This window comes from Meriones unguiculatus, chromosome 14 (genome assembly GCF_030254825.1).
Source record: "Meriones unguiculatus strain TT.TT164.6M chromosome 14, Bangor_MerUng_6.1, whole genome shotgun sequence".
Classification (NCBI taxonomy): Eukaryota; Metazoa; Chordata; class Mammalia; order Rodentia; family Muridae; genus Meriones; species Meriones unguiculatus.
Window position 1 is genome coordinate 11,754,322 of NC_083361.1, and position 12,396 is coordinate 11,766,717.

The window sequence follows — 12,396 nt, forward strand, 5'->3', positions numbered from 1 at the left end:
CTAATTTTATTTTTCCCATTTATTTATTTGGTTTTTTTTAATCACTTTAGAGCCTGATCCTAGCCCCTTCCTTCATCTCTTCCCAGTCCCAAACTCACACCCCACTCTAACCATTCCACCATTTTCTTCTTAGAGAACGGGAGGCCTCAAGGGGTACCAACCCACCATGGCACTTCAAGTCTCAGAAAGACTAAGTATATCCTTTCTCACTGAGGACAGACATGGCTGGCAAGCTAGGGGAAAAAGATCCAAAGTCAAGCAACAGAGACAGAGACAGACTCTACTCCCATTGTTAGGGGACAATGCTAGTCATCCCACTGTTGATGACCAAGATGCATATCTGCTGCATATGTGTAGGGGACCAAGGTCCAGGCCATGCATGCTCTACAGTTGGTGGTTCAGTCTCTGAGAGCCACCATAGGCCCAGGTTAGTTGGTTCTGTAGATCATTTTATGGTGTCCATGGCCCTTCCAGTGCCCTCAAACCTGACTCCCACTGTTCCACCAAACTGACAGAGTTTGCCTCTTGTTTGGCTGTGGGTTTCTGCATCTGTTTCTAGTAGCTGTTTGACGAAACCCTTTAGAAAATGGTTATGCTAGGCTCCTCTTGGCAAGCTTAGCAGAGTATCATTACTAGAGTATCATTAAGAGAACAGTTAGCTATCTTCCATGGGAAGAGAGTTGGACAGTCATTGCTCTTTACAGTCCATCAATTTCTGCTTCATCTTTATCCCTATACTTCTTGCAGCCAAGTTTAGGTCAAAGGTTTTATGGTTAGTGTCCCACTCCCTCTAATGAAACTCCCACCTGGCTAAAAGAAGTGGCAACTTTAGGCTCCATATCTCAAGTTCCTAGAAACCTCAGTTAGGGTCACCCAGCCACATAGACTCTGATGAGCTTCTCCTGTCCTAGAAATGCCCAACCCAATGATTTCCTTTCTGTCTCCCAGTCCTCCCACATGACCCTCTTACTTTGCAAATAATTGAAACCTACCCCTGTTACCATCACACCCTCTCCAACCACTGTCCCTCCCTACATCAACTTCAGACATCTATTTTGATCTGAATTAGAGTATTTTTTAAGTTTTCTTTTTTATTAATTACAGTTTATTTACTTTGTATCCCAGCTGTAGCCCCTTCTTCATTCCCTCCCAATCTCACCCTTCAATCCCTCCTCTCCTCCCATGCCCCTCTTTAAACCCACTGATAAGAGAGGTACTCCTCCCCTTCTATCTGACCATGGCCTACCAGGTCTCATTAGGACTTGCTGCATTTTCTTTCTCTGTAGTCTCTTAGGCTGGCCTCCTTCAGGGAGGAGGTGATCAAAGAGCCAGTCACTGAGTTCATGTCAGAGACAGTCCCTGTTCCCCTCAGTAGGGAACCCACTTGGAAGCTGAGCTTCCATGGGCTACATCTGAGCAGGTATTCTAGGTTATATCCATGAATGGTCCTTGGTTGGAGTATCAGTCTCAGGAAAGACTACATGCCCAGAATTTTTGGTTCTGTTGCTTTCCTTGTGGAGCTCCTATCCCTTCCAGGTCTTACTATCTCCCATTCCTTTCATAAAATTCCCTGCACTCTGCCCAAAGTTTAGTTATGAGTCTCAGCATATGCTTTGATATACTGCTGGGGAAAGTCTTTCAGAGGCCTTCTGTGGTAGGATCCTGTTTTCTGTTTTCTCCTTCTTCCAATGTCTATCCCGTTTTTCTTTCTGAGTGAGATTGATCATCTTACCAAGGGTACTCCTTCTTGCTTAGCTTCTTTTGGTGTACAGATTTTAGTATGATTATCCTATATTATATGTCTAATATCCATTTATAAGTGAGTTTATACTGTCTGTGTCTTTCTGTTTCTGGGATAACTCACTCAGGATGATCAGATGTCAGTTTTATTTCTCTTTCTGAATGAGATTCAAGCATCCTCCCATGTACCCTCCTTTGCTAATCTGGGTCTGTGAATTGTCGCCTGGTTAGCCTGTACTTTATGGCTAATATCAACTTATAAGTAAATACATGCCATGTGTGTCTTTCTGGGTCTGGATGACATCACTCAGGTTGATATTTTCTAGTCCCATCCATTTATCTTCACATTGCATGATGTCTTTGTTTTAATAGTTGAATAATATTCCATTGGAATTTTCTTTATCAATTTTTTGGGTGAGGGTCATCTAGGCTTTCTCCAGTTTCTGGCTACTTACAAATAAAGCTACTATGGACACAATTGAACAACTTTCCCTGTGGTATGGTATAGCATATTTTTTTGTATGCCTGGAAGTGGTATAGCTGGCTCTGGAGGACATTCTATTCCAAAATTTCTGAGAAAACTGCAGATTTATTTCCATGGTGGTTGTACAATTTTGTACTCCCACCAGCAATGGAAGAGTGTTCCCCTTTCTCCCAATCCTTTCCAGCATGTGCTGTCACTTCAGCATTTTATCTTTCCCATACTGACAGTTACAAGATGGGATCTCAGAGTCCTTTTGATTTGCATTTCCCTGTAGAAGAAGAACATTGAGCCTTTCTTTATGTTCTATGTGTAGGTTTTGACCCACTTGGACTTGAGTTTTGCAGAGGGTAATAAAAATGGATCTATTTGCATTCTTCTCCCTGCAGACATCCACTTAGAACAGCACAATTTCTTCAAGATGTAACATGTAAAAGGTTTAATGTAAAAAGAATCTCTCTCCCTATAGATTTTTTACAAAATATGTTTCTTTTCATAAAAATACTGAAAATGTCTAAATATAAAATATTTCTATATCCCAATGAAGAACAACTTACTAAATATAATAGTAAGGAAACTGTTTTGTGAACAGCACACTTTGACAATAATTCCTTTATGTGTGGGTCTTTTGGCATCCTTAAAAGTGTATTTTTTTTGTCCTGTTATTATTAGACAGAGGAAAAATTCCCTAATAAGGTAAAACGTCCTAGGTGCAAGTGTGAGGACCCGAATTCAGATATCCCAAAGAATATTAGTATACTTTTGTAATCCAATGATCATTTCGAGAGCAGAAACAGGAAGAAGTGGTATGCTACAAGATTGCTGGCCAGAGTATCAGGTTTATGTTATGAAAATAATAAAGAAAATGTGTGATCAGTTGGTATGGTACTCTCTCTTCTTCACAGGAGTAGGAAATGAATGGCAGAAAGAATCTTAGTGATTCCAAGGCCAGATTAGTTAACAGAATATGTTGCAGGCCATCCAGGGCTACCTGATCAGACTCTGTCTCGATCATTACAATAAGTTAGTCAATTGGTAATTAAACAGTTGGTTAAGAGACTCTGTGTGAAATAATGTGGACAGCTCAGACTGAACCTAGATGTTCTTCTCTGTCTTGCATTCATCATTTTGACACTCATGAACCTCGATCTGTACAGAGACCGACATTCACATAACTGATGCAGACAGGTCATGAATACACACGAAGGTAAAATTAATTTGGGTGTAATAACACATGAATTAACCCCAGAAATTGAGAAGCAGAAGCAGGAAGATCCTGATGAGTTCAATGATAGACTTGATAACATAGTATGTTCCAGGCCTGCATGCTAAAAAAATTATTATATAAATGAAACCTGTAGCAAAATATGATTCATATTAACATTTTGCTATTATTTACATATAATATTGTCACAGAAAACTGGGTGATTGGATAACCATATATTGGCCTTTCATAATTATAGAGGCTATAGGTTCAAGAGTTCAGATGGTTTATCAGAATCTAATTCATGGACAGTTTGGGGTTTTTTAATACACATAAAAGATAAACAAAGCAATAAAATAACAAGTTAACGTCACTGAGAACATAATAAGTATTAATACTATAGGATCTTACCTAATCTTATCAATTTAAAATACCTATTCTAATTCTACCAAATCATAAGAAGATATTAAAATAATGATTTTTGTAAAAGAATTGGCATTTGAATTATAAAAGCCACTGCTCTAATGAAAATTTTGGTTATTTTAAAAACTCAGTTATGTTATATAAATATGTGTTTGTTTTAATTCCAAGTGTGGGATTTTAGTTTGGGCTTTAGTTTGGCCACAGCTGATAATTGTCTCCTCAGGACACGGTCATTGTCCGGGGAAAGTATCCTGCCTCATGGAGTATGAAGAGGGGAATATTTTAGGGCTCTGAGGCTATAAAGTTGAAAGTCTAGAAGGAGGAGGAGGTGTGACATGCAGTGGTTGCATGTGGTGAGTGGCAGTTTGGAGAGATTAGAGACAGATGGTGTAGTCATTTGGAGTAGACAGACAAAGAGAAATGGTTCAGAGAACAGCAGCTTAGAAGAGACTGCTTGCTGTATTTGATGCTGACAGCGATTGGTATACACCTAAAAGAACCCATCAACTGAAAACATCCAGGAAAGGTAAAGGGATCTGCATACCCTTTCCCCACTAACCTTCTCTCTCTTACTTAGTTTTAGGGGTTGGAGGGGGAAAGCTTTAAGGGACCTAAGATAAAAATAAAGTTTAAAAATGAGGGCAATACACTGCCCTAAGTATGAAAGTTGTATAGTCGATGTCTTCCTCCTGTGTAATTCTGTGAAATCTATACAGGTATAAGTTTAAGCATTATGAATTTGTTCTCGCTCTGGTTTTTGCAATTGAGGAGATCAACAAAAATCCTTATCTTCTACCCAACACAACTCTTGGCTTTGATCTCTATAACGTCCCATTTACTGAAAGGAATATTCTTTATTGTGCCTTTCTTTGGCTCACAAACATGAGTGTTCCCCTTGCTAATTACAACTGTGAACAGAAGAGAAAATCAGTTGCTGCCCTCACAGGATCATCATGGGCAACATCTGCGTACTTTGGGACTCTGCTACAACTCTACAAAATACCTCAGGTGAGGGCTTGGGCATGGGAACTAAAAATAAAGTATCCATTGTTGACCTTATAGATGCCAAGAAAATGTAAAATAGGGGAAAACTGAATTATTCAGGTTTCAAAAGAGAACATGAAAATACTTGATGATAGATGCACATTTTCATTACTTGAAAGAGATAGGATGAAGAGGTGGATGAGACCAGCTAAGTTATTTAAACTGCACACTTTTCAGCAATTTTGTGGAAAAGTCTATAATAGATTTCCACTTTAAAATGTGACAAACCCATGTTCCTCTTTATTATTTTCCATCTGTTGATTCAAAAGTGAGATTTTGTTTGATGCCATTGTTATTTCTCTGGTTTTCATTTTTGTTTTCACTCCAGCTCACTTTTGGGCCTTTTGATTCTACCTTGACAATGGTTGGTTTAGTTTTCTCTATCAAATGGGCCCCAAAGACACAGCTCTGTCTCTGGCCATAGTCTCTTTGATGGTTCATTTCAGCTGGTCCTGGGTTGGTCTAATCCTCCCAGATGACCACAGAGGAACTCAGATTTTATCAGACTTGAAAGAAGATATGGAGAGAAATAGCATCTGCATAGGTTTTTTGAAAATGATCCCTGGCATGTGGAATTCATTTTCCAATGAATTATGGAGAAATCTGGAGAATATTCAGGAATCATCAGCAAACATGATTGTTATGTATGGGGACACTGTTTCTTTGCAAGGTTTAATGAGACACATTGGACAACTCTTAGTGACATGGAAAGTCTGGGTCTTGAATTCTCCATGGGATGCTGACCACTATTCTGATTATTTCATGGTAGAGTAATTTCATGGGAGTTTCATTTTTTCACATCACCATGAAGAGATGGTTGAGTATATGAATTTTATCCAAACAGTTAATCCATACAAATACCCAGAAGACAACTATCTTCCTAAGTTTTGGTATTTGTTCTTCAAGTGCTCATTCTCTGAGTCTGATTGTAGACTTTTAGAGAACTGCCAACCCAATGCTTCTTTGGACTTACTGCCCAGACACCTTTTTGACCCAGCTTTGAGTAATGAGGGCTACAATATATACAATGCTGTGTATGCTGTGGCCTACAGTCTCCATGAGATGATTCTTCAGCAAATGCACACACAACCATATGCTAATGGAGAAAAAAATGACATTCTTCCCCTGGCAGGTAATACACCTTCCTGTGTATTGTGTTACCTGCAATGTGACATTTTTATTATTTTCTAAGGCACTCCAATTGGGCATCCTAATTTTTAGATTATGTTGTCCATGAGCAATATTTCTTTCCTTGTCAATACAAAAAGTGGCCTTTATACATGATGTGCAAAAAAAAAAAAAAAAACAGTAAAAAATAATTATTAGGTCATTATTAAATTCATATAACAAGTTGACATACACTTTTCTTCATAATAACTTCATTGTTAAAATTTGAAAATAAAAGTTGAAATTTCTCATATGTATTTCTCAGAACAGAAGTAGGAACAATAGATGCTTAGGACATAAGATGGTTATGAGAACTACCACATAGTTATAATGTTAAGGCTCACTTTATAGTGCATTTTTATATTTGGAGAATTCATTTTATGCATGGAAGCTTTGAACATGTTCCAGAAGTTAATCATGTGGTTATCTTTTCACATAAATTTGAATTATATGAATCCACATAACTTGTTGTCTTGGTGTCTTAGGTGTGTTTATGTCATTGATTTCTTTTGAACAGAATGAGATTTTTGAAATTTAATGCTTTTCAATACAAGTATAGCTTATTTACCCAACCACATTGATGCCTCCTTTAAAGATATTTTTTATCATGAGGGCTTAAAAGCAGAGTTACAGAGGCCCAGACAGCCAGTTGACACAGTTCCCCACATATAAATAAGGAGTCAGATATGGAGGAGTGAGTCAGGTGTGATGGTCCAGAACTCTCACAGCTCAGACTAGCAATCACGTTTTTTCTTTATTTATACAATTTTCACAGAACAAAGAAGTACAAATTATATCATTGTGTCTCCAAACATGTGTTAGATTTTTCATTATATTTCCGGGGGTACAAGTTCAAGCGTATCTAAAGTACAAATAGAATGTACTTAATTTTTATCTGAGCCATAATATTCCAATCAAAGAATTTAAAGAATGTCTCTGCTAAACAGAACACATTGATTATAAGAGAGCTCTCTTTTAGAGTGGCATTATTAGTGGTTTTAAGGCTAAATGGGTACCCTAGTAAGGGGTATAAGGACTGTCTCTGACATGAACTCAGTGGTCTACACTTTGACCACCTCCCCCTGAAGGGCACAGCCTTGTCAGGCTACAGAGGAATATGATGCAGCCAGACTTAAAGAGACCAGACAAAGTAGGGTCAAATAAAGGGGGAGGAGGTCCTCCCCTACCAGGGGACTAGGGAAAGGGCATAGGGGGAGAAGAAGGAGTACAGGACTGGAAGAGGAGATGAGGGAGGCATCTGCAGAGGAATACAAAATGAATACATTGTTAAAATAATTAATTAAAAAGTGCTCTAGATGCAAAGACCAGATCTGGTCTTTTTATGAATAGCAAATACTTATAATATCTAACTTTTTATGTACATCATTTCATTATTTTATGCTGTTAAGTAGGAAAAAGATGTTTAAGTAAATCTATCTTATTTACTGTAGTCGATTCCTTCAGAGGTACCTGTGTGTAAGGCCCTATCTTTAAACTACAATTTCAGAAATATCTAAGTATATTATATAAAGAAGCCTTGAATCTATCAGCAATTCTGCTGTCCACTTATAGTTTGTCAAATATTTCTAAATTTACCCTGGATCAATTGCACTGTTTGAGTTTGCTTAGGGTTGAATACCCCAAGAAAAACCATGGAGCATGGTCTGATTTATAAACTCTTAGCTTTGTGCCTATCTGTGCTTATCATGACCTCTGGAGCATAAGGAAGACTTCCAAATAAGACCAGAGGAAGTTATTTACTTAAAATCAAAAGGGATAGTATGTTGATGACTTCACTGAAGACTCAGACATAATTTTCTCAGAAAAAGACTTAAAATGAATCATTATGCAGAAATTCCCCAAGAATGCAACATGTAGGTACCAAACCAAAAAAGGGGAGACAGAATCAGAGTGATCACAGCATTCAGCTCAGCTAGATTGGAACTGTGACAAAAGCCTGTGCTGACTGCTCGACATTTGGAGTTTCCAGTTGATATGATTGTTCCATCTGACATGATTTTTAAATGTTTTTTTTCTAAAGTAGTGTTTTTAGAATCTCAAGTATACTTCAACATATGTTTATGTATCTCCTTTAGCTCCTCCCTTTCCTAAAGAACTACCTAACAAAAACTCATGTGAGAGGACACACTCTAATGGATGGAAGAAGAAACGTAGATTCTGAATATGACATTCACAATTTTTGGAATTTTCCAAAGGGTCTTGGATTAAAAGTGAAAGTAGGAAGCTTTTCTGCAAATGCTCCCCAGGGTCAACAGTTCTCTTTATCTGAGCCGATGATACAATGGCCTACTAGATTTACAAAGGTGAGTTGTGAGTTATCTCACTGGTTGACCTTTTAACAAAAATAATTCTCAGGATGTGATGATCCTTGCACTCTCATTTAGTACCAATCAATATGAACTACAAATAAAGAACTTCACAAAAAAAGCCACCAATACAGAAATTTTTATCATTTTCTTGCTCTTATCAATGGAAATGTTTATTTTTAAATTTTATTAATGCCCATGCAATTTTTATGAATAGAGTATCTGTTAAATTTCTCTAATTGCCTCAAAACATGGAAAAGTTTGTTTGGTCAGCCAGATGAAGAAATTTTAAAAACAATGAGGTATCATTTTTTTGTTGTCAAACTCAGACTCTGACAATCTGGTGTGTGTTTGTGTGTGTGTGTGTGTGTGTGTGTGTGTGTGTGTGTGTTATATGTGCTTTGCTAATTCAGAAGGGAGGACAGGTGTGTTTTGGCTGACACTGTGACCATGCAGTATATCATGGTTGGAAAGACTATGTTAGGAGCCAGGTAGGTAATGGCATCAAATTCAGAGACCAGAATCAGAGATCAAAAAGTGTGGTTGCCCAGCTTCTGTTTCCATTTCATTTTGTCTATGACAGTAGCCAGTGAAATACTGATGAGCATTTTGTGATGGCTCTTTCCACGTCAGTTAAATTGTTCTGTAAAATTTTTTAGAGAAATGCATATGAGTTCTTTACAAGATGAATCCAAGCCCTGTAAAATTGTCAATCAACACTGTCAACCACATTGGATATAAAAGCTCCCCCTAGCATCCAGTAAGTACAGAAACAGGTTGACTCTGAAGTCATACAATAATATTCTAGTACACTACTTTAATGAGCTACTTTTAACAACAGCTTCATGTGATGGACTAAAATGAAAACATGTGAGCTGTGTAGCCCAAAAGCTGCAAAAATTAATAATACCAAACTCCATTATGTTTAATTATAAGTGTAACCATTATCAAATTTGATTGTTCAGTAATTCTCAGAAATATTCTGCTTACTTGTATTATTCACAAAAGTCTAAGCATTTGCTAATAGATTTCATTTCTCTCAGATTCTTCAGTCAGTGTGCAGTGAGAGCTTCAGGCCTGGATTCAGGAAAGCTGTCCAGGAAGGCAAAGCTGTCTGCTGCTTTGATTGCATTCCTTGTGCAGACAATGAGATTTCAAATGATACAGGTAAATATAGGCTTACAGAAAATTTTCCAACTTGCCCACAGGAGTCTGCAGTACCTACACAAATGGAAAATGATTGGAGAAGAGTAAGAGATAAACTTGTGTTCTTTAACTAGAAATGTAATCATTGCTCTTACTTTTAATTCTTTTTTGAAAGGACACACTCTACACATTGAAAGCATTCTTGACTTACATTGTTGACCCATTGCAGGTATTGTTCCCTAAAAAGAGCTGTCTTGCCTTAAAACTAACAACAGTCTGTTTATTTCACCAATGTTACAATGTTTTGAGTACTATTTCTTTATGTTTTCATGTTTTATGTTTCATGTCTTTCACAATCACATGTAGAATTCCCATAAAGTCCCATAAACTCTCTTTAGGATTATACCTAGTACATGTTTTTGTTGTTTTTTTAATTTTGTTTTTATACTTGTTTTATTTGGTTGATTTTTCCACAGTAAATGACTGAAGAGTTGGTTTTAATTTGCACAGTACATATATTTTATCACTACCATTATTATGTTTCTTTGTTTTACTAAAAATACAATATTTCATATGTGTCCTTTTTAAATCTTTGTTTCTCTTTAACCAAACCTAAGTTCTTTTCTCACACATTATAATCTGAATATATTTCTTATCCCTCTACCTCTCTACGTTCCTCCTCACCTCCTCTCTTATCAAAGGTCTACTGGTCATCTCTCTCTCATAAGAGAAGTACAGGCTTCTAAGAGATAACAACAGAACATAACAAAATAAAATATAAGATAAAACAAAAACCCTAGTATCAAAGTTGAAGAAGACAAGACGAGCAAAAACCAAAAGTCCCAAGAGAGCACACAATAATCAGAGGTTCAGCTGTTTGCACATTCAGGAGTCTAATAAAAATACTAAGCAGAAAGCTACAGAATATATGTAGAGGACCGAGGACATTCCTCTTGTAGACCCTGTGAATCCTGCTCTGTGTGTTCATATAAGTGTCACTTATTTGTCATAGCCTTTTCTTCTGCTGTCTTCTCTCCCCTCTGTTCCTTCTGCCTCAGCTTCTGTGGGGTTCCTGAGAGGAACAGCTCTGAAAGCAGGGAATAGATAGAGACATTTGACTTAGAACTGTGTGTTCCAAGGTCTCTTTTCTGCACAATGTGTGTCCCTTTGGCTGCAGAAGTAAAAGAGGAAACCTTTATGATGGTAGCTGAGTAATGCACTGATTCATGAGTACAACAGAATATACTTAGGATTTTGCTGCTGTTGTTGTTTTAGTAGAATGAAATGAATTGTATTTATCATTCATTTAAGAGCTAATATAGAGAAATAAGCAAATACTTACTTTATTTACCTTTCTGGGTCTTCCTTACCTCACTTGGCATAATTTTTCTATTTCCATTTATTTGCCTGAAGATTTCAGTACGTCATTTTAACAGCTGAATCACAATCCGTCATTATGTAAATGTATCATGTTTGTTTAACTCATTCTTCTGATGAGGGACATATAGGTTTTTTCCAGTTTCTGGCTTTTATGAACAGAGTAGCAATGAACATGTTTAGTCACATACCTCTGTGGTAGGATAAAGCATTACTGTATAGATTTCCAAAAATTGTAAAGCAGTATATTGAGAGAGCTTCATTCCCATATTTGAGAGCAAAAGTCATACATATTTTTATAGCGATACAAGTTTGCATCCTCATCACAAATAGAAGACTGTTTTTCTTTTCCATATCCTTGCCAGAATGATATGTAACTTGTATTATCGTTCTTATGCCTTTTGATAGGGATAGCCTGGAATGTAAAAATAGTTTTAATTCATAAAATATGTCCTTATTATTGTTTTTATCACCAAATTCCTTTCAGTCCCTGCCCACTTTCCCTCAGACCCAAATCAATACCTTTATTTTTCTCTCTCATTACAATAAAATAGACAGCTCAAAATAAGAATAAAATAAATTACAGTAAAATAAAAGAAATCAACATAAAATAAAATAAAATAATAAATAAATAAATGTAAGACACCCCCCAAAATTGCAAGAAATAAAGGTAGTTATTGAAATATATATATATATTCAGACCTACAAACCACATAAAAACTAAATCTAAAACTGTTACATATACACAAAGATCTGTAAGGTTAAAGAAAATATTGCATACCAAAACATTGTGAAACAATCAAAGCTCCCAAAATATTGTTGAGTTCATTTTGTACTGATCATCAGCTACTGGGCATGGAGTTCACCCTTAAGTTTTATTTGATTAGCTAGTACAAATTCACTGTTTATTGCTGTTTTTGTTGTTTTATTTTTCCAAGTTCCACCCAATGTTATGCTCCCGGTTTCTGCCTTTGTTTTTTTTTTTTTAATTAATTATTTATTACAATTCATTCACTTTGTATCCAGCTGTGGACCCTTCCTTCATCTCCTCCCAAACAGTCCCTCCCTCCAACTTCTTCTCCCATGCCACATGGAATTTTATGAAAAAAAAAAAAAATGGGGAGATAAAAAGACCTGAAGGGAACAGGAGATCCAAAAGAAAATTCACTGTTCAAAATACATTTTTCATTTGCCAGAACTTACCATTTGTTACGGATGGGGCTTGTGTCTACTTCCCATCTCATTATCAGGACCTCATCTGGCTTATACTGGCTCTTTGCATGTTCCTAGACTCTCAGAGTGTCTATGTACTTCCGTGTCTAGAAGGCTTTCTCTCCATGGTGTTCTCTTTTATCACTGACTCTTCTTATCTTTCTGAATCTTTCCATTTCTGCTATGTTCCCTAATCCACAAAGCCAGGGATTTTATAGAGACATCCAATTTATAACTGAGTGGTACAAGACCTGTCACTCCCAGCACATTGTGTG

At 36.8% G+C, this 12,396-nt stretch overlaps 1 protein-coding gene across 1 annotated transcript in view; it reads left to right on the forward strand.

Annotated features, from left to right (window-relative positions):
• Positions 1-12,396, forward strand: part of LOC110561262 (vomeronasal type-2 receptor 116) — a 186,301-nt gene that overhangs the window by 86,725 nt on the left and 87,180 nt on the right. The window contains exons 5-6 of the mRNA XM_060366762.1: positions 8,156-8,383; positions 9,430-9,553. Coding sequence (XP_060222745.1) covers positions 8,213-8,383; positions 9,430-9,553 — 295 coding nt within the window. The 5' untranslated portion in view covers positions 8,156-8,212. The remainder of the gene's footprint in view (positions 1-8,155; positions 8,384-9,429; positions 9,554-12,396) is intronic.